The following is a 24,043-nucleotide window of genomic DNA, read 5'->3' on the forward strand; positions in this document are numbered from 1 at the left end:
AACATTACACTGACTCTAAGCTTTTGAATATCTTTCCATTTAAAGAATCCTAAGAAAAAGAAATAAATATTGATAATAATAACAAAAAAAAGTTTCTTGAACAGCAAATCAGCATATTAGAATGATTTCTAAAGGATCATGTGACACTGAACACTAACATAACAATGCTAAAAATGCAGCTTTGATCACAGGAATAAATTACATTTTAAAATATATTCAAATAGAAAGTAGTTATTTTTAATAGTAAAAATATATTTCACAATATTACTTCTTTTGCTGTATTTTGGATGAAATAAATGCATGCTTGGTGAGCAGAAGAGACTTCAGACATGAAAGATTCATCAGATTTATTGATTATGCTACTGTAATTGTTTTTAAAAACTATATATGTTACCCTGGACCACAAAACCAGTCATAAGGTTAAATTTTACAAAACTGAGATATATACATATGAAAGCTCAATAAATAAGCTTTCTATTGATATATGGTTTGTTATGATAGGAATATATTTGGCCGAGATACATCTATTTGAAAATCTGGAATCTGAGGGTGCAAAAAAATCAAAATACTGAGAAAATCACCTTTAAAGTTGTCCAAGTTAAGTTCTTAACAATGCATATTACTCATCATTTTACAAAAAATCTTCATGGAACATGATCTTTACTTAATTTCCTATTGATTTTTGGCATAAAAGAAAAATCAATAATTTTGACCCATACAATGTATTTTTGGCTATTGCTACAAATATAGCCCAGCGACTTAAGACTGGTTTTGTGGTCCAAGGTCCCATTTAGAGTTTTGTGTCATTTCTGAATCAGACTACATTGGTTAGACTGTATGAAATAGTAAAAGCTGTTTACTCACAAGTTTGTTTGAGGAGAGATCCAGGTGTTTGGCGCAGAAGTGGTCTAGCAGGAGTAGTGCTGGTGCCAGGACTGTCATCCTGTGCCAGTGGGACTGAACACACAGTAAAGGAAAAAAAAAAAAAACAACTTCCTACAGGTATATAACAGTTTCAGCACAGATATGAAGTACTTACACTTATAATTGCTAACCTTTGCAACATTAAAGGAGTAGTTCACTTTCAAAACAAAAATTTACAGATAGTGGACTCACCCCCTTGTCATCCAAGATGTTCATATCTTTCTTTCTTCAGTCGTAAGGAAATTATGTTTTTTGAGTAAAAAATTTTAGGATTTCTTTCCATATAATGGACTTCTATGGTGCCCCCGAGTTTGAACTTCCAAAATGCAGCTTCAAAGGGCTCTAAACGATCACAGCCAAGGAAAGAAGGGTCTTATCTAGCGAAACGATGGGTTATTTTCAAAAAAAAAAAAAAAATTATATACTTTTTAACCTCAAATGCTCATCTTGTCTAGTCACTTGAGATTAAAAGGTATACAAGTTGTAAATGTTTTTAGAAAAGAACCTATCGTTTCACTAGATAAGACCCTTCTTCCTCGGCTGGGATCATTTAGAGCCCTTTGAAGCTTCATTTAAACTGCAGTTTATATGGAGAGAGATCCTGAAATGATTTTCTCAAAAAACACCATTTCTTTACGACTGAAGAAAGAAAGACATGAACAGCTTGGATGACAAGGGGGTGAGTACATTATCTGTACATTTTTGTTCTGAAAGTGAACTAACTACTCCTTTAACACTTACTGAACTGGATAAGCATTGAGCTGAACAACAAACCAATTTGGTGTTTGCAAACAGTATTGACATTTGTTTTCTGTTTTGTTTTTTGGTGGCAGAAAATGACAGTTTTCAAGTAGCAATCTATGGAAGCCATAGAATAAGAGTAAATAAAGGTAAATTTGAGTTTATATTTCAAATTCTCTATGGTGTTGATTTTGGTAAGGATACATGCCACTTTTTTGTGTGAACTCTTCCTGCGGGCAGCACGGGTCACCTCAGTGTCCCGAACCACTGGACTCAACCAGGTCTGGTTACTGTACAAAATACAAACACCAGAATCACATTAAAAACATAACATTCATAACATTAGGCACTCCATATAATAATGTCACATATTCAGAAACACAGATTCTCTCTTCAGACTGACTACTGTTTATTTACAAACTGGACATAAATAAATAACTTAACACACCTAAACGAACTCAAAGTTCCTTGTAAAATATAATGAAATAGCCAATATTGCTAATAGTTAACTGGCTACGAACTGTCAAAACGAAGCTAAAAAACTCTTTCGCATTACATTAAGTTCTGTGATGCTGCATTTACAAAAAACAACAACACTAAAGTGACTTAATTTTCATTGATAAATGATTATTAAAAAGCTATATTTGACTTATTCTTCTGTGTTATTATACTGAGTGTCAACAGCCATGTGCACACATTCTCACGATAACGTAAACTAGAGCAAATCACGAATCAAATAAAGTAGCTAAATTAATCAAATATCATTCACTCAACAATAACATTATAATAAAACGTAATATTTACAAGTCCATGTTGTCTGTTAATTCACAACTGCTAGCCAACGATGCTAACACACCGGATTTTGCGCCTTCACTTCTGAGGCTCGTTCTTCGTTTGAGCAGTGCATGTCATTTTGCATTTTACACTGCCTCCTACTGGCGCGGATGAACATGCGATTTAAAAATGACCACCGTCTGTCAGTTACTCCCACCAACTGGCCATAGAAGGAGTTACATACATAGCAATGTGTTATTTCATTCTTTCATTCTTTCATCTACTGAAACGTAAACTGCAATAGTAGGATAACATTTAATCCTATCGTGATTATATTGCGTTAATATCTTTTTACAAATATTTTCAGCCTAATCCAATTCAACATGTGTCTATTACATTAGTGCCACATGACACGACAAATGTGTGATAGGATTATTTTTTAATTTACAAAATAAATTGAAAAAAATGCTCATAAACGGCATTCGGTGGCTATTTAACGGATTCTCCTTACAAATGTCACGTAGTTATTAAGTCTATACTAACGTCAAGTAAGTAATTATTTCTTATATTAGTGCTATGCCAGAATGGGGGGTTAGTTTTCAATCCTGCTAATTATTCAGTGAATATTTCTAGTTCTATTTCTAAATAGCCGAACATATTAAAGACTTTTCTAAAACATGTATTGTCCTACTACGCATACTGTAGCTTACACAAAGATGCTTGATCCTAATAGTGAGGCTTGTCAATTGAACCTGGAATCTATTCAGCAACAATTATATAGCAATTATGGAGGGAAAAAGACAATGGGTTGTGCGGTGTTTTGCTAGAGGAACTGTAAAAGTGTATTTTCTTCCTCAGCACAGCGAGTCAGCGGGAGTAAAGAATTTTAGGTTATAAGAGGAAGTTCTGTTCTGTAGCGGAATGTAAGGATTTCTCTTTCTGAACTTGAAAAGAAAGAATCCGTCTGAGTTTGCAAAGTCCACATTTCGAGTTTCAACTTCCAAAATGCAGCTTCAAAGGGCTCTAAACCACCAGCCGATGAAAAAAGGGTCAAAACGATCAGTTATTTTCTAAAAAAATAAATAAAATAAAAAATACAATTGATATACTTTTTAACCTCAAATGCTCGTCTTGTCTAGCTCTGTTTACACTGTGTAGAGATTAAAAAGTATATAAATTGTGAATTAAAAAAAAATAATAATAACCGATCGTTTCGCTAGATAAGACCCTTCTCCCTCGTCTGTGACCCAAACTTAAGTAGGATTTCCAGGGCAAGAGTCTTGACAACATTCGAGTTTGTTCTTATCATTTCCAGTCATGTAGGTGAAATGTTAGGCTAATATCTTAAATGATACTGCCCATACGTATCTTTACTACCTATTTACTTTAGTTTGCCAAATAATGTGCACTTATGCTTACTAAGTCCTTCTCTATATGATTTAATAGCTTCCACATGTTTTTTATGTGGTTTTTAACAGCATAAATTAGCAGAACAATGTATTAAGTAGTACATTAACCCCTGCTGAAAAAAAAAAAACAGCTAAAACCAGCCTAGGCTGGTTGGCTGGTCTTAGCTAGTTTAAGCTGGAAGTAGCTGGTTTAAGCTGGTCTCCCAGCCTGGCCAGGCTGGTTTTAGCTGGTGGTTTTCCAGCCTGACCAGCTAAGACCAGCCTGGCCAGGTTGGAAAAGTATCCAAAACCCCTCTAAAACCAGCCTGCCGACCAGCTATGACCAGCTAAAACCAGCCAACCAGCCTAGGCTGCTTTACATTTTTTGTGAAAACCATTTTTTTCCAAGCATAAGCTATAGCTTGATTATTTAACAGCAGAAATGTAACATTATAAATGTTTTTACTGTCACTTTTGATCAATTTACTGCATTATTTCTGAATAAAACTTTTGTAATTATTGTACTGAGGCATATCCAGTCATTTTCTGTGAATGTGCCAGAACAAGAACATTAAACGTGCAGTAACGGTAAAACAGTTTGCCCTACAAACCAGTGTGTTCATAATTAAGATAATACATTGAAATAATATGGTAAGAAACACCAGTTTGCAATTTCAAGCAGCAAAACGATCTGTTGTAAAGCTAAAAAATAGCTTGAAGCGATCGACACCGGAAGCACCCATTAGATTTACAAATGTACTCTTGCATGAAAAATAAGGTTGATATTCTTCTTTAAAACATGAGTGTCAGTGTCTTGGTGGAAAGACCTACTTTAGATCAGCATTGCGGTGGAAATGTGGACTTTGCAAACTCAGAAGGATTCTTTCTTTTCAAGTTCAGAAAGAGAAATCCTTACATTCCGCTACAGAACAGAACTTCCTCTTACAACCTAAAATTCTTTACTCCCGCTGACTCGCTGTGCTGAGGAAGAAAATACAATTTTACAGTTCCTCTAGCAAAACACTGCACAACCCATTGTCTTTTTCCCTCCATAATTGCTATTTAATTGTTTCTGAATAGATTCCAGGTTCCATTGACAAGCCTCACTATTAGGATCAAGCATCTTTGTGTAAGCTATGCTTAGTATCTTAGACAGTAACAGTTTTAGAAAAGTCTTTAAGATGTTCGGCTATTTAGAAACAGAACTAGAAATATTCACTGAATAATTAGCAGGATTGAAAACTAAGCCAGCTGTCATTCTTGCATAGCACTAATATAAGAAATAATTACTTGACGTTAGTATAGACATTAATAACTACGTGACATTTGTAAGGAGAATCACACAAAAACCACATCATATACATCATAAATCATATAGAGAAGGACTTAGTAAGCAGGAAAGTGCACATTATTTTGGCAAACTAAAGTAAATAGGTAGTAAAGATACGTATGGGCAGTATCATTTAAGATATTAGCCTAACATTTCACCTACCTGACTGGAAATGATAAGAACAAACATGAATGTTGTCAAGACTCTTGCCCCGGAAATCCTACTTAAGTTTGGGTCTCTAAATGATCACAGCCGAGGAAGAAGGGTCTTATCTAGCAAAACGATCGGTTATTTGTTAAAAACATTCACAATTTATATACTTTTTAATCTCTACACAGTGTAAACACAGAGCTAGACAAGACGAGCATTTGAGGTTAAAAAGTATCAATCGTATTTTTTTTTTTTTTTTAGAAAATAACTGATCGTTTTGCTAGATAAGACCCTTTTTGATGGTTTAGAGCCCTTTGAAGCTGCATTTTGGAAGTTCAAACTCGGGGGCACCATAGAAGTCGATTATATGGAGAGAAGACCTGAAATGTTTTCCTCAAAAAACATATTTCCTTACGACTGAAGAAAGAAAGACATGAACATCTTGGATGACAAGGGGGTGAGTATCTGTAATTTTTTGTTCTGAAAGTGAACTACTCCTTTAACACAATGACATTAATATTAGACATAATAGAATGTTTGAAGGATTATGTGACATTGTAGTAATGAAGTAAAGCCTGCTAGAAATTCAGCTTTGCCACTAGAGAAATAAATTGCGTTTATATATGCATATAAACATCCAAACATTAAACAGTCGGTAAACTCCTTCCTCAAGAGGCTTTGACTGCACCTGATAATCTGACACCATAATTTTCATGCACGCATGACAAAGAACTGCATAAATATCATGTAGTGTTTTACACAGTGACCAAAGTTCAGCTTGTGCAGTCTTTTTGTTTCTTTCCATAAACATGTAATTATGTCACCGCTACCCAGCATGCACTTCAGCATCTCCTTTCAAATAAAGACGCTGGTTGCATAATCACGCAGTTAATCATGCGTAGACCAGCAATTAAGTAAAACACTCAGAAAACACTTGGATTTTACTTGAATACTTTACACCATGTCAAGGTTTTATTTGACAGTATTTCAGTAAATATCATACAGTAAACAAGAGCTCTGCAAAAGTAAGTATATATCCATTGAGTTGCATTTCATAAAAATAGTAGCTCACTTACAGTTTTTGTGACTAGGTCATAGTACATAGTGTCATATTTATAGTTTTTTAGCTGTACAGGGTGAACCGCGCTGTTCTTTAAGTTCTACACAGTGATACAGAGCCCCTTTTGGGCATTGCGCTGCCTCCATGGCTCCACTGATAAATCTAATTTTAGATCACATTATTTATCAGGTCGAATCAGTTCGGTGACGTCTCTTTAGCATTTGGCTCTCAAAGACAAACAGAAAAGCAGTGTGAATGCACTATTCACTATTCTCTCTTTAAACAAACTCGCTACTTTAGAAAATGCCAAAGTAAAAAAGAACTAAGGCCAGAAACATAGCCTAAACAAGTACATGAATGCAAATGCCGCTAACTACGCAAGTGAATGACCTTTCTCTTGTTTGTTGCGTTGCAAAATATGTCAGAATGTAATTCATAGCATAACACATTGCATTCTGAAAGGGACAAGAATGAAAATTACCTCATGATTTACACTGTAAAAAGTTTTCACAAGTTTCAACTTAAAAACTTGAGCTCATCAGCTGCCTTAAAATTTTTAAGTTAAATCAACTTCAAAGTACAAGTCATTTTAACTCATTTCATTGTCTTTAGTTGAAATTACTTATCGTTTTAAGTTGATTTAACTTAAAATTCGAAGGCAGTTGCTAAACTTAAGTTTTTAAGTTGAAACTGGGGAAACTTTTTACAGTGTACTCACTCTCAAGCCATCCCAGGTGTATATGACTTTCTTCTTTCAGATGAACACAATTAGAGTATATTAAAAACATTTCTGGCTCTTCCAAGCTTTATAATGGCAGTAAATGGCTGTTGAGATTAATAAAGGCCTTCTAAAGCAAATTGATGCGTTTATGTAGGAAAAATATTCATATTTAAAACTTTATAAACCATAATCTCTAACTTTTGCTAGCTTACGTAGGACTTAGAAGTGCAAAATGAGGATTTGTAAAGAAAAATGTCAGAGGATTTCGATAAAAGCCAAGAGGAGACTGGTTTTCTTTTGCTGTAAACAAAACGTCCTACTTTATCCGTTGGAACGCCACTTCTTGTGAACGCTTGTATGACAGCACAAGCCATTGATTACTTTTAATAAAGTTTAAAAATGGAGGTTTTTCTTACACAAATGCACTGATTTACTTTAGAAGGCCTTTATTAAACCTGCAGAGCTGTGTGGAGTACTTTTTATGATAGATGGATGCACTTTATTTGGACTTCAAAATCTCAACACCCATTCACTGCCATTGTAAAGCTTGGAAGAGCTAGGACATTTTTTTAATATAACTCCAACTGTATTTGTATGAAAGAAGAAAGTCATATACTACTAGGATGGCTTGCGGTTGTGTAAATCATGGGGTAATTTTAATTTTTTTGAATAAATTACTATGGTATTAGCATAATATAGCATCAGTTTTCTTTTAAACCAAGCAGACTAACTTGAACCTGTTGTGAAATCAATGTGAGGAAATGTTTTACCCTCATGCTAAATCCGTAATAAATGGATTCCATACATAAACATTTTCCAAACAATAGATTGAGTGCACCAATGCATTTTTCAATAGTAAAGACATTTGAAGGTACCTCTGTCGCCCCCTTGAGTATGGAGGTTTGTTAGCATTTCTTTGCGTCTGCATTTGCGTATTTGCGTAGAGTATGCTTCTGGCCTTAAAATGCCTTAGTCCTTATTCATAAAGTTGATTTTGTACTTTAAACCAAATTTCTAATATCATGGCATTCATAGTGATCAAACTCATTCATATGCACAATCTTTGCTGGTACTCTACCCAAAATACAATTGCTTTGACAATGTCATTGTCTAGGATTTCGAAGGATGTACCACTCGGAATGTAATGGCCACAGAGGCACACTCATTTTTGGAGTGCTTCAATTAATTTGTCTTTATCAGGGATAATTTATGTTAGCACTATCTTGTAATGACTAGATCATTGTCGGCTCTCCTTGTCATCTACAACAGTTGTCAAAGAGTGTCAGTGAAACCCGTCATCGCTTTATTTCTGTGGGAGATGAATATAATAGATGATATAATGACAACGGATAGAACAGATGAGATCTTGTCTGGGGGTCCTTTTCACAGGAACTACAATTGACGTATATAATAATTAAAGTGAACAAAATTATAAAAGGCGTGAATAGTTGTACAACATTTTTGACAGTATTGCAGGTAGAATACACAATGAAGCACCTTTGGGGTCTTGACATGTGAAGTGTGTAATTTCTGTGCCACTATTGGTTTTGAAATCAGTGTAAAAATCGTGCAGTTAGTTGAGCCAATGTTGTTTTGTCAGCCCAGAATTGCAGTTTGATGCCACTAGTTGCACAGAAATGACCCATTTCATCTTCAAGTGATTGTAAAATGCTGTATTTATTAATGACAGTGACATTAACGGCAATGCAACTCATAAAAATGTGATTAATAATGTATACTGAGGCCCAGATGTAACAGATGTTTGTTCTATTACATCTTAACGTTCCAGTTAGTTACATTTTAAGCCTAAATATTAAGGCCCTTTCACATGACTCACATCATTGTTTCCCAATTCCAATAAATTCAGTGGAGCAAAGAATCAGCGGGTAAACAATAGAAACCATCACAGAAATTCTAATAGTTTGCACTCCAAATACCATTACACATTACAAACAATACAAACCATCAACTTTTAAACATTAAAACCAATAAAATGGTTTTCTGTAGTGTGTTTTGGAACATATTCCATTAGGATTTAGTGGTTTTAACAAGCCACCAATAGAAAGTGACCAATTACCAGTAAAAACCCACAGGGTCCATTACAGATTCCATTAAAACCATTACAAGTCCCAGTAAACCAGTAAACCATTACAAATTCTGTGATGGTGTCTACTGTTTTTAGCAAGGTTTTCAAAGCATAACCAAATAATTTCCATTTGCTGAGACCTTTCAATTGGTTCTTTGTGTTTTCAGTTAACCTTCGATTAGCAAGCTAAGCTAGTAGAGACTGATAGACTGTGTAGATACATCTAAATACAGCACAAGGTGGGTAATGGCATTAAATAAAAACAAAAACAAAAACATGACAAATGCATACGTTACCTCTTTCATGTACTTTCACAATTTGCTATTAGCAAGCTTGTGTGTGGAGATGTGTGTTGAAGCCCTGACATGAACCATGTGAAAGACACTTACGAACACACAACCTTTTATATAGGAAATATGCTAATAATCAAATTTTCATAGCAGGATTTTGAGAATCAACTTCCTCGTAAATATTCAATGAATATCATGGATGCACAGCATATACTCTTTTCAGTGCTGCATTTTATATGTATACGTCTACTGAAAGACAAAGTGCTCAACAAACATTTGAACTTCTGTCAAAGATATTCTTAATAAATATCTGAATTTCTTTTAGATAACTCTCACCTAAGTACGAAAATAGCTTTGAATTTTATATTGATATCTATCTATTCTGTGGACATAACCTGGCCTCTCTAGACAGCAGTCGCATTCAGAAACAGGTTTGTGATGACATACTCATTCAGTTCTGGCATTACTGTTGCACAGTTTCAACGGAACAAGTAGTCCAATGAATTTATAGCAGCCTATGTTTTTTCATCTTGATGTCTTTGCCTAGGATTAAGAAATCAAATAAAGCATCAAGTGGTCAGCATAAGGCAGCGGTGTCCACTCCTGCTCCTGGAGGGTTAATGAACTGCAGAGTTTATCTGCAATCTGCCCCAATAATTGCCTGGATGTTTCTAGTAATCCTGAAGACCCTGATTAACTGGTTCAGGTGTGTATAACTAGTATCGAAGCTAAGCCTGGGGTGTCCAAATTTGGTCCGTGAGGCATGGTGTCCTGCAGAGCTTAGCTTCAACCCTAATAAACACACCTGAATAAGTCAATCAAGACCATAGTAGGCATACTAGATACTTCCAAACAGGTGTGTTGAGGCAAGTTAGAGCTAAGCTTTGCAGGACACTAGCCCTCCAGGACCGAGTTTGGACACCCCTGAGCTAAGCTCTACAGCAGCGATGGGCAACTTTAGTCCTGGAGGGCCACTGTTCTGCAGAGTTTAGCTCCAACCCTAATTAAACACACCTGAATCAGCTAATCATGGTTTTACTAGGCATACTACAAACGTCCAGGCAGGTGTGTTGAGGCAAGTTGGAGCTAAATTTAGCAGGACACCGGCCCTCTAGAAAAGAGTTTGGACACCCCAGAACTGAGCTCTACAGCAGGGATGGGCAACTTCAGTCCTGGAGGGCCACTGTTCAGCAGAGTTTAGCTCCAACCCTAATAAACACATCTGAATCAGCTAATCAAGGTCTTGCTAGGTATACTAGAACCTTCCAGGCAGGTGTGTTGTGGCAAGTTAGAACAAAACTCTGCAGGACACCGGCCCTCCAGGACCAAGTTTGGACACCCTTGAGCTAAGCTCTACAGCATGAATTGGCAACTTCAGTCCTGGAAGGCCACTGTCCTGCAGAGTATAGCTCCAACTCTAATTAAACAGACCTGAATCAGCTAATCAAAGCATACTAGGCATACTAGAAACTTCCAGGCAGGTTTGTTTAAGCAAGTCGAAGCTAAACTTTGCAGGACACCGGCCCTCCAGAACCGAGTTTGGACATCCCTTAACTAAGCTCTACAGCAGGGATGGGCAACTTCGGTCCTGGAGAGCCACTGTCCTGCAGAATTTAGCTCCAACCCTTATCAAACACACTTTGTTGTAGCTTTCTAGTGATCTTGAAGACCTTGATTAGCTTGTTCAGGTGTGTTTGATTAGGGTTGGAGCTGAACTCTACAGGATATCAGTCCTCCAGGACTGAGTTTGGAAACCCTTGAGCTAAGCTCTACAGTACAGTGACCCTTCAGGAGCAGGATTGGACACCCCTGGCATAAGGCACTCTGCCCTAATCAAACCATTCTATATTTCATCAAAACCATCTTGGACTCAAATTGCTTTGTTCGTGTACTCACATAAAGGGAGAATAGATTGAGAGTCAAGAGAAGGTCAAAGCCCATCGGCTCCTTCAGAAATTGGGTACTCACACTGACAGCGATTTGCAGAAACTTGTAGTCGCGACAGTTGCCGTTGATCTTGAACTTGAGGCTGCAACTACCGATGTCAGTGTAGACAGTGAAGGTCATGTGATCTGTTTCCTGTTACAGTCTATATTGAAGTTGAGTAGGAACCCCTCAAGTTTATATCGCTGTCAGTGGGAACGCACCTTAAAGTGGAGTAGGAATGAATTCTAGATTACAGTCTTCTAACTTACACTGTGTATGATATCAATACTCCAGTATGAGCTCACAATGGTGTGTAAAGAACATATTTACAATATGTCTCACATATATGTAGTCATATAATATATCTATTTCTATATTCATTTTACCGACCTTTATACAGACATCTGCAGGTCAGTCTTTAAGGCAGAGTTCCATAGTCGAGTGTCCGCTCATATAGAATCTTTTTAATCATATTCATTCTTCAAATACACAAAAACTGTATGTCAGGCAACTCCTTCAGTATTCATTTTTTAATGAAAGTGTATAAAAATTGCTGTAGCCACCGGTGGTGGTTCAGAGTCAGTAAGTGGTTCTCTATGCATGTACATCTCTGAGTCTTGAGTGCTCTTCCCCAACAGTTTAAACAAGTCTGGGATTCTTTTTGCACGCTACATGCATCACTCATTCTACCGTGGTTCCATTTTTGGAGTGAATGCTTCCAGTTCTTAAGGTGGTGGGTGTCGTATCTGTTAAAATAACTTAGAATAAAATATAAATAAAAAAATGCTCTGTCTAGAAATGCATGGAAAGGTCTTTAGTGAGGATTGTGTGAGGGTGGTACCTAGTCAAGGTTAAAACCAATCTCTTCCAAGTAGAGCAAGCCTGTGAAAAGCAATCAAGAAGAGCCCAACCAGCCCCAAAACAAGGCGGGTCCAAGGCCAAAAGTAAGGTCTAAACTTGGGCCTGAGATGTTATCTGCTGATGGTGGAGGTGGCTGAGCGCAGGGTACTGGGTAGCTTGTCCGAACCAGGGATCTTCCAGGGCCCTGGGGATACTGTGGCCTTCCTGCCTGGTGCACTGCTGCTGGTCTTGGAGTTGTGGCTGGGACGACTCTCTTGGCTCATTAGCCCTTTCTCTGGTTCCTTTGGTAGGGCTTTGAATGGCACCAGAGCTCCTTGTTGGTTGTTGCTACCATCCAGGCATCCGTTTCCCCCATTCATGTTGGTGTCATTTGGAATGGTTTTAGGCGAGTCTCGCTTTCGAGACGGCGTGTTGCTCCGCTCCCTCCTACGCTCCTTGGACTTCCCCCGACTGCTTTTGTGGGATTTGGACTCTCCCGCAATTTCATCAATGTATTGTTGCTGACTCTTCCCTCCACTAGAGCGACGGTTGTTCCTGCTACCCTCCCTCTGCTTGGTCCCACCCCCAACTCCACCTGCCAGGGCTGACCTCTTTCCCACACTGGCCTGCTCCAGAGCCCTACTCTCTGGGCCTCTAGGACCCTGGGAACAGTCTGGACCTGCTGCTTCCAAGGACGATGTATGAGGTGGGTCAGTGGGTGGGTTCACATGAGAAGAAGCTGATGGATTAGATAAGCTGTCGAGGGGTGGTGCTACTTCCGACAGACTTGGGGAGGCTGTAGTGTGAGCATCCCAGGGGGCGGGACTATCTGCTGGGGAAACATGGAAATAGTTACATCCAAACACTCAGACCAAAACTGAAAGAAGCACACACTCACACACTAGAGTAAGAAAGATTAGTGGAACCAAAGTTAACACTGGCAAAGTAGTACTATATAACGAACACAAACCACATGGCCCCCAAACCAATTCAGCACTAGGGGTGTTGCGATATACTATTATTGTCAATAATTGTGATACCAGGATGACATATAGCAATAATTGTCTGTCGTCTGTAAGCTCTTTCAGTAGCTGTGGTCAACTAAAAGCCTTAAAGGCATCAGGGCTAAAGTGGAGAGAACAAAGACGGGGAAGTTTTATTCATCCAGAGGCATCTTCCTATTCGTTTCTTCTCTTCTTAACGCTAGGAAAGCAATTAAGATTTACATCGCTTCTCTTTTTGCTCTTCGACTGAAAATTACAACTAAAAGCCGCACAATGTGGCGTCGTATCAGTATTTTATTTTCCGAGTTGTATTGTGGTAAAAATAGCAACAGGTAGTGACAGTAGCTCATCGAGTGCAACCATTTGATGCCATTGAAATAATGACGCCCCCTATAGTCTATAATATGTATAAAACAACTTGTTAGGCTTAGGGGTTAGTAATTCTTTCAGCGTTGGGTAGGCAATCAGCACTGTGATTTACACAACCAATGAAATATTTATAATCGACTGCAGGGTGGGATTTGTGCTGAACTGGTTTGGTAAAAACAAAAATCACAGAAGCCACACTAACAAAAAAAGTACCTTGATGTTACTATGGCTGTTTTCTACAATGTACGATGCAAATAGTATGGTATCTGTATTATTATAATTGAACACAGTATGTTGGAATACCATGTAACTACAGTAATACGGTACATTACCAATTCATACCATCAGTGTATCATGGCATTGCAACAGTACTTTTTTTGTAAGGACACAAAGGACTATATGATATACCAAAACAACCTCCATTTCTGGCAGGAAATGTGATCGTTTTCAGCCTGTAAACTAGTTTCATGTGTGTCTACTGGATGTGGAATAATGAGGTTTTCCCTTGGGCTTCTACTGCTATCCACCCAACCTCCATACACACACCAGTGCACACACACATCACTTCACACCAAGATGCTTATATTGGAGTGACATCTCCACACTTCCTCTCCTCAGACTCCCAATACACAATAGCATATTTTACCAACACACTCACAACCCAAACTGAAAGAGGGTCACCAACCTTAATATTCTCATTATACATCCCTAATCCTACCTGTCTCCTCATATATCGCAGGATACACTGAGGACTGCTCAGCTTTCTACCGACCTACGAAGCACATATGCACCCAGGCGGCCATTTTAACATGTGCTAACAAGCGAATTGGCTGGGAATTCATTTCAACACAAGAAAATGAACACTTACAACAGCATCTCTTTATAATTAATCTTCAAATACAAGGAAATATAGCAAGTGTAAACAATTATGTATCATTGTGTCTCTGTGCTAGTTTTTTCTTACTCTACTGGGGTAAATTTCTCTCGTTTATATGGCCCAGGTGCAGCAGAAATCACTGGCCTACAGAGTAAAAAGATGAATCCAAGCTCATAAAAGGTTTTTCACTGTGAAATAGACGACAGGTATGGAATATAAAACCGTAGAGGCTGACACAACCATCCCATGATGACTGTATTTCAGCTAGGTTTCTGTGGCGCCACCGAGATCTCAGCGGGACACTAAACGCGTGAGAAGAGATGGCCAAGTGTGAGCGGAATTCAAAGACAAGTGCGCATAGGGTTGTTTCAGTGGCTGTTAGGAGCTCATAGGCGTTAAGTTTTCATCAGAATAGAGAGTCAGTTACAAGAAAGTTAAGAGTGTATGTGCGTCTAGGGGTATATTTGCTGTTTCTCTTTCAGTGTGTGAATTTTCATAGACATAAACTTTCACTGTATGACCTAAACGGAGTATGGTTGAATATTCAAAATATATGCAATATTATTAGCTGGTGATAAAAAAAAATTGCAATGATTTTAATGCACTTTTTATTAGACCATTATGTTTCCTAAAGACCACAGTGGAGTGGAGTATGAGAGCGCTAATACAGAGATAATTTAATAGGATTTCTGATTTAAACTTCATTAAAGTGGCAGTAAACTCTGGAAAAGACAAGTTACATGTGAGTTACATTCACTAACACAGATTCAGTTACAAAACAATGTTATCAATTACTGTATACAGTTGGAGTCAAAAGTTTACTTACACCTTGCAGAATCTGCAAAATGTTAATTATTTTAACAAAATAAGAGGGATCATACAAAATGCATGTTATTTTTTTATGTAGTACTGTCCTGAATCAGATATTTTGCATAAAATATGTTTACATATAGTCCACAAGAGAAAATAATAGTTCAATTTATAAAAATGACCCTGTTCAAAAGTTTACATATGCTTGATACTTAATACTGTGTTGTTACCTGAATGAACCACAGCTGTGTTTTTTTTTGTTTAGTGATAGTTGTTCATGAGTCCCTTGTTTGTCCTAAACAGTTAAACTACCCCACTGTTCTTTAGAAAAATCTATGCATTAAGAGCCGGGTGGTGAAAACTTTTGGAATTTGAAGATCATGGTCAATTTAATTTATTTTGTCTTCTAGAAAACATGTAAGTATCTTCTGAAGGGCAGTACTAAATGAAAAAAAAATTGTATTTGAGCAAAATAAGAAATATGTACACATCTTTATTCTGTTCAAAAGTTTACACCCCCAGGCTCTTAATGAACCGAGTTTCCTTCTGAAGCATCAGTGAGCATTTTAACTTTCTGTAATATATGCATATGAGTCCCTCAGTATGAAAAGATGGATCTTAAAATCACACAGTCATTGTTGGAAAGGGTTCAAATATACAAAAATGCTTAAAAACCAAAGAATTTGTGGAACAAGAACAAGAATAGAGGACAGTTTAACTGTTCAGGATTATATGTAAACGTCTTTTATGTGAAATATTTTATTCAGGTCAGTACTAAATAAATAATAATATGCATTTTCTATGATCCTTCTTATTTTGGTAAAATAATGAACATTTTGCAGATTCTGTAAGGTGTATGTAAACTTTTGACTTCAACTGTATAAATGAACTAAAATAAAATAATATCGAAAAACCAATCCAAACCACAGCACTCCAAGAAAGAATGATGACTGGTGTGTTAGAAGGCATGCACTCTGTTACAAACCGTGTCTTTAGGATGGCCCATTAGGAAGAAATAGGGGGAGCCATGGTTGTCACTTTTCATGCACATGGAGAGACTGGAAGGTACCATTCCTATAAGAGGCGAAGTAACAACCTAGACCAATCATTAGGGTTAGAACAGCAGCCACAGGCTAAGACAGTATTAAGATCAGTGCTGAGATAGTATTCAGTAAGGAAAATTGAGAACGGAAGTGAGAAAGTGAGAAATTTACTGACAGCCATAACACTGATGAAAGAGAAGAAGACTAGATATCTGCATTAATACAAAGAGCATGCTCTCGCAGTCATGTTAAAGAAGAGTGTTGTGTTAGCAGGAAAATTATTTTAGAGTTACTAAATATTAGTGTAAAAGTGAAGGATTTTTCTCAGTTGCTTTAGCTCAATATTTCCGAAAACAATACGTTCAGATCTCTGAACAATTAGTTTGTTTTTACAACATTTCGTTTTAATTTTGTGCAAATTGTACATGTTTTGGCACGTGTCCATAAGAGTAAGTGCAGCACAATTTGCAGAATATTTAAACACATGACTTATTGATCAAAACCTATTAGTTAATATAATTGAAAATGTCATGTTTTTATTGTGTGATCACATCACATGCAAAACAATTTACCGAATTATCAAAACCTCTTAGAAAAATATGGATATTCCTATTACTCACCCCTATATCAACCAAGACGTTGATGTCTTTTTTTCTTCAGTCAAATAGAAATTAAGGTTTTTAAGGAAAACATTCCAGGATTTTTCTCCATATAGTGGACTTCAATGGGGATCAATGGATTGAAGGTCAGCCGAGAAATAAGGGTCTTAACTAAAAGTTCTATACTTTTTAACCAACAATTCTCAGCTTGCACTAGCTCAACTTCATGCATTATGTAGCATCATTAGAAAGGTCACACTTGGTGTAGGTAAAAGTACCGACCCAGTGTTTAAAAAAAGTGAATGTGTAAAGAAAGTCAAACGCCTTTTACAAAAAAATGCAAAGCAACAATCTTGGATGATTTTGAAGGGGGAAAAAAAGGAAAAAATAAACCTTTTTGAACCAGAGTACACAGGCAAAGAACTAACCATGCGTGTCCTTTTTAGAAAATGTCCGATCATTTCGCTAGATAAGACTTTTATTCCTTGTCTGGGATTGTGCAGAGCACTTTGAAAGCTGCACTGAAACTGCAATTTGGGCTTTCAACCCATGGCTCCACTATATAAAGAAAAATCCTGGAACGTTTTCCTCAAAAAAAACGAATTTATTTTCAACAGTGACAGTTGCACTTACAGTTAAGAGAATTTTCCAAAGAATTGTTCCAAAAAATGAGCTAAAGCAATTGAGAAAAACTGTAACTGATGGTGACCTTTTTCTAAAATGATCTACTAGAAATTCCCATTGAGAGCAGGATATTAGTAATAATCAATTAAAACCTGTCAACTGCACACATTTTGCTTGTGGTGTGAATAATTCTACAAGAATCCATTATTTCACAACATATTTTAATATACAGTCAAACCCGAAATTATTCATACCCCTGGCAAATTCTGACTTAAAGTTACTTTTATTCAACCAGCAAGTTTTTTTTTTTTTTTGATGGGAATTGACACAGACATCTCCCAGAAGATAAAAAGACGATGTACCAGAGGCATCATTGTGGAAAAAATATTTCTCCGCTTTTATTTACATTTGAACAAAAAGTGGCATGTCCAAAATTATTCATACCCTTTGCAAACTGTCACAGTCTATGGGAAAATCCAAAGTTCTATACCATTTCAAATAGTCCAAGCTGTTCTAAAGCATCCAAATTACCCTGATTCTTTGAGAACAGCTGTTTTAATCAACTCAACAGGTAAATGCTCATCTGGGCAAAGAAGAAGACTTCTGGTCTTCTGTTTTATGGTCAGATGAAACAAAAATTTAATTGTTTGGCCACAATGATGTGGACTTCATTTGGCGTAAAAAAAGAAGCCTTCAACCCTAAGAACACCATCCCCACTGTCAAACATGGTGGTGCGAACCTAATGTTTTCGAGGGGGGTTTTCAGCTGGTGGACCAGGGAACCTAATCGCAGTAAACGGCACCATGAAAAAGGAGCAATACATCAAAATTCTCAACAACAACATCAGGCAGTCTGCAGAGAAACTTGGCCTTGGGCACCAGTGAACATTTCAGCACAACAACGACCCAAAACACACAGCAAAAGTGGTGAAGAAATGGTTAGCAGACAAAACATTAACGTTTTGCAGTGGCCCAGCCAGAGTCCTGACTTAAATCCAATTGAGAATCTGTGGAGGGAGCTAAAGATCAGGGTGATGGCAAAGAGAACCTCCAACCTGAAAGAGTTGGAGCTCATCGCTAAAGATGAATGGGCAAAAATACCAGTGGAGAGAAAAAGCTGGTCAGCAATTAATTATTGGAAGCATTTGATTGCTGTAATAGCCAATAAAGGATTTTTTATTGATTATTAAGAAGGGTATGAATAATTTTGGACATGCCATTTTTTGTTCAAATGTAAATAAAAGCTGATAAATATATATTTTTCCACAATGATGCCTCTTGTACATCGTCTTATTAGTTTTTGGCAGAAGCCTGTGTCATTTCCGGTCAAAAAAAAACAAACAAACAAAAAAAACTTGCAGTTTGAATAAAAGTAACTTTAAGTTAGAATTTGCCAGGGGTATGAATAATTTCAGGCTTGACTGTACATGCTGTGATCTTCTGCCAGTCCCCTATATTATACATTTCTTTATGTATATATAGCCATTAAAATATCACCTACTCCAAAGATCTGTCTTGCAATGAGACAAATTGATGGTTACTCCATCTCTTGAGACCCTGTAAACTAAGTGAGGTAACACTATAGACATTTCTGAGCAGTACGGTACGTGTTTAGACAGTCCGTGTAAACCTACCATACTCAGGGACCTGCCCTGTGCCTCTCTTCAGCAGCAGGCGAACTCTACGGCCACCCGATTTGATGAGCTCAATGGCCCGAGCGTGGGTCATATCCCTCGTGCTCTCCCCATTTATTTCAATGATCTGATCACCAACCTGCAAAACAGACAAAATACGGCTATTATCTGTTTAAAAAGGTGTTTTTGATTTAAAATCTATCCTTTCACTCTCCAGAACATTTATTTCGCATTCAAATACCAAAGTTTGTGAAGACAGATGTGCGAACGCACATACAGAACAGAACAGTGGTAATTATTTTCTGACAGCTTTGAATTGCACCCTCTCTGGTTTTAATGCTAAAATTAATATGACTATCATTTATTATGGATAATTATTCAGTAGGATCAATATAGGTCCATAACTCATGTCGGCTGTTTCGGTTAAGCACTAATCAGCATTAGCAGTCATGAATGAGATCGAGTACTAATTAATTTCAGAATTGAAACTGGATGAATGAATCATGGGTACAAGGTTCCTATGAGCTCCACTTCTGATGTTCTTCATCAAGTGTGAGGAAGGTGTGCAACTGTTGAGGATAATGAAGGACTGCTTAATTGCCCTTCTTTGATACAAAGGAAGCTGGTAGGATCAATATTACTACAATTAGTTGCCCACCAACTTATTTATTTTTTTCTTTTCATCGTTTATGTTTTATCTTAATATTTTTAGCCATACTGTCTCTAAATTCATCTTTATTAAAGCACAGCCATCAAATTGCCACTTGTGTAGCGAATCCACCGCCTTTAACAATACATTTCAAGAAAATTACTGTCAGTGCTGTCAGATCATTTGCTGTGAGCAATATTCCTGTTATTATGTATAATCTGTGGGTCTAGTTTTTGTGTGTGTGTGGGCTAAGATAGTTTTGTGTAATAGAAAGGTTATAGATTTTTTGCCTGTTCATTTGTAAACTATCTCTGTTAACCTGTGGAACAAACACATTTTTTGTTGTTTTTCTATGTTCCTATGCAGATGGGTTTATCTCAGCCTTTATTGTCTTTCTCTGCCAAAATTTCTTTAAGTTCTGTTAAAAATTGTTGAAAATATAGCAAAAATTAGTCTTGAGACTTTTGCGTTTGGTTCCTTTCTGTTAAGCTCCTTCTGCTTTCTGCTTCTCCTTTTACTACTTGACTTATCATTTAGAAAACCTATAGACTAGTTAATTATACAGACAAATTATACAGAAAAAAAACAGCATAATAAATACTAATTTTAAATATATATGAAATAATTATTGAATATTAGTTCCGCATATCAGTTATCTATGGAAGCCCATTTACACTAATGAATAAAAAAATAAACAAAGGTAATTGCGACTTTTCATCTCAGCAATTCTGACTTTTTTTTTTTTACTTTTTTCTTTTACTTATAAAGTCAAAATTGCTAGTTATATAGCCAGAATTGTATTTGCCAGAACTCGCAATTCAATTTTTTTTCTCTCAGAATTGTGTAAAATTAACATGCAATTTTGAGAAAAAAGGCAGAAGTTGCAAGATATAAACTCGCTTCTGAGAAAAAAAAAGGCAGAATTGCGAGATATAAACTCATAAATCTGAGAAAAAAGTCAGAATTGCATGATAAAAATGTGCAATTCTGAGAAATAAAGTCAGAATTGTGAGATGTAAACTCACAATTCAAATAAAAAAGTCAGAATTGCGAGATATAAATTCACAATTTATAGAAAAAAATTCTGAATACCATGATATAAACTTGCAATTATGAGAAAAAGGCAGAATTGTGAGATATAAACTCAAAATTCAGAGAAAAATGTTAGAATTGTGGGATATAAACTTGCAATTCTGAGAAAAAAAGGCCAGAATTGTGTGATATAAACTCTTACTTCTGAGAAAAAAGGCAGAAATGTGAAATATAAACTCACAATTTGAAGAAAGAAGTCAGATTGCATGATAAAAACATGCAATTCTGAGAAATAAAGTCAGAATTGTGAGATATAAACTCACAATTCAAAGAAAAAACTCAGAATTGCGAGATATAAACTCAGAATTGCGAGATATAAACTCACAATTTGAAGAAACAAGTCAGAATTGCATGATAAAATCGTGCAATTCTGAGAAATAAAGTCAGAATTGTGAGATATAAACTCGCAATTTAGAGAAGAAATTCTGAATATTATGATATAAACTTTCAATTATAAGAAGATTTCTGAGAAAAAAGGCAGAAATGCGAGATATAAACTCACAATTTGAAGAAACAAGTTAGAATTGCGTAATATAAATGTGCAATTCTGAGAAATAAAGTCAGAATTGTGAGATATAAACTCGCAATTCAGAGAAAAAAGTCAGAATTGCGATGTATAAACTCACAATAATTTTTTTATTGCATGATATAAACTTGCAATTATGAGAAGAAAAGACAGAATTGTGAGATATAAACTAACAATTCAGAGAAAAGTGACAGAATTGCGTGATATAAACTTGCAATTCTGAGAAAAAAGGACATAATTGCGTGATATAAACTCATACTTCTGAAAAAAAAACAGAATTGCGTGATAAAAACATGCAATTCTGAGAAATAAAGTCAGAATTGTAAGATATAAACTTGCAATTTAGAGAAAAAAGTCAGAATTGTGAGATATTACCAATTACCTTTCTGAAATTTGTTATTAAGTGGAGGAAATAGGCTTGCGTAGTTTTCAAAGATAATTATTTGGTTGTAAAAAAAAAAAACTAACAAAAAAACATCCATATATCCATATAATAGCCAATCTCAAGTCAATTAGGAAAATATGCAGTTTTCACACCCTTAATAAACACTATTATATTCTCCCACAACACACAAACAAATAAAGCAGACAAAGATTGTATAATTATGAAAATATTGGTGCCCCATTGAACAGATGAAGCATACAGTATATGCTGATGCTGAGCATGTAGTTGCATTGAACTTATCTTATGTCTGTGGACTAATTGGCCAGGGGCTAGGGAAAAAGAACGAGCCAATTATAGTAACAAATGGAGAATTCCTCTCAAATGGTCTGGATAATGTGGAAGTCCAGGCAGGTCGCTGCCAGTGATGGGCGGCAAGTTTTTTATGACTCATTAAGATCTTGTTTGAATGAGGGGCAGAGAGCAGTATGACCCTCAACTCTCTCATTACTGACAAGGAGTGTCTCGTTTTTTGTTCCTACACTATGTCTGGGGCTGGTTCCTCTGACCTCTGGGGTGGAGAGCGTTAGTAAAAGCATCACAGCTAGCAGCGTCAGCAGCTCTCTCATGTTTTTGGTGTATCTTGAGGGCATATGTAGAAATCTACAGCAGTAGCAGTGTCTGCTGTGGGCTATATAACTTCATGCTTAATGGACTTTTTAAATACCACGGGTCTGTACCACCACAAACTAATTATAGATTCAAAAGGCATTTTGTGCTGCGATTATATTCATGCCCCGAAACAAGACAGGATGATGTTTACAGTCAGAAGTGTGGCTCTTGAATGGAAGGGAATGGTCACTGTGTGTGGGATCTGCAGGTAATGGACTAAATATGAAAGGCTGTAATGAGAGGTAAAAGAATATCCTAAGGGGACTGTTTTATTCACATTAGCTATGACAGCTTCATTAGGGATTCGAGCTGAACAAGGAACAGAACAGCAGCAGAATAGGATGGATGGATAGATAGACATACAGAAAGACAGATGATGGATAGATAAAGACTGTAGATAAATAGACAGACAGACAGAGAATGGATGGATGGACGGATGGCTGAAAGGACAGGCAGAGACAGAAGATGGATGGATGGATGGATGGATGGATAAATAGACAGACGATGGATGGATGGACAGACAGAGAGACCCACGGACGATGGATGGATAGACAGAGAGACAGACGATAGGTGTATCGATGGACAGAGAGACAGACAGATGATGGACAGATGGATGGACAGGGAGACAGACAGATGATAGACGGATGGATGGATGGATGGATAGACAGAGACACAGACAGGAGATGGATGGGTGGACAGAAAGAGAGAATAACAGACAGACGGATGGATGGATGGATGGATAGATGGATAGATGGGCGGACAGCGACAGGCAGACAGATGATGGATGGATGGACAGAGACAGACAGAAGACGAATGGATGGATGGATGGATATATGGAGAGACAGACAGACGATAGATGGATGGATAGACAGACAGACAGACAGACAGACAGACAGATGATGGATGGACGGAGAGACAGACAGAAGATGGATGGATAGATGGATGGATGGATGGACAGAGAGACAGACAGACAGACAGACGATGGATAGATGGATGGGCGGACAGAGAGCAGACAGACAGACGATGGACGGATGGAAGGACAGGCAGACAGACAGACAGACAGACAGACAGACAGATGATGGATAGATGGATGGATGGGCGTACAGAGAGACAGACAGACGATGGACGGATGGAAGGACAGGCAGACAGACAGACAGACAGACAGATGATGGATAGATGGATGGGTGGATGGATGGGCGGACAGAGAGACAGACAGACGGATGGATGGATGGATGGATGGATGAACAGGCAGGCAAACAGACAGACAGACAATGAATGGATGAATGGACAGAAAGACAGACATATGATGGATGGATGGACAGAGAGACAGACAGACAGACAGACGATGGATGAATGGATGGATGAATGGATGGATAGGTGGACAGAAAGACAGACAATGGATGGACAGAGAGACAGACAGACAATGGATGGATGGATGGACAGACAGACAGACAGACAGACAGACAGACAGACAGACAGACAGACAGACAGACAGACAGACAGACCGACGATAGACAGATGGATGGATAAAG

The 24,043-nt window shown here is 37.1% G+C and overlaps 2 protein-coding genes across 2 annotated transcripts in view; both read right to left on the reverse strand.

The window, feature by feature from the left end:
* Positions 1 to 942, reverse strand: part of LOC141332842 (membrane-associated guanylate kinase, WW and PDZ domain-containing protein 2-like) — a 44,872-nt gene extending 43,930 nt beyond the window's left edge. Inside the window, exon 1 of the mRNA XM_073837800.1 lies at positions 865 to 942. Within this exon, the coding sequence (XP_073693901.1) occupies positions 865 to 942 (78 nt within the window). The remainder of the gene's footprint in view (positions 1 to 864) is intronic.
* A 10,644-nt stretch (positions 943 to 11,586) lies between these two features.
* LOC141333766 (membrane-associated guanylate kinase, WW and PDZ domain-containing protein 2-like) overlaps positions 11,587 to 24,043 on the reverse strand; it is a 287,797-nt gene continuing 275,340 nt past the window's right edge. Inside the window, exons 22-23 of the mRNA XM_073838891.1 lie at positions 19,191 to 19,329; positions 11,587 to 13,062 (exon numbers count right to left, since the gene is read on the reverse strand). Of these exons, the coding sequence (XP_073694992.1) occupies positions 12,362 to 13,062; positions 19,191 to 19,329 (840 nt within the window). The 3' untranslated portion in view covers positions 11,587 to 12,361. The remainder of the gene's footprint in view (positions 13,063 to 19,190; positions 19,330 to 24,043) is intronic.

Source organism: Garra rufa, chromosome 4 (assembly GCF_049309525.1).
Source record: "Garra rufa chromosome 4, GarRuf1.0, whole genome shotgun sequence".
NCBI lineage: Eukaryota > Metazoa > Chordata > Actinopteri > Cypriniformes > Cyprinidae > Garra > Garra rufa.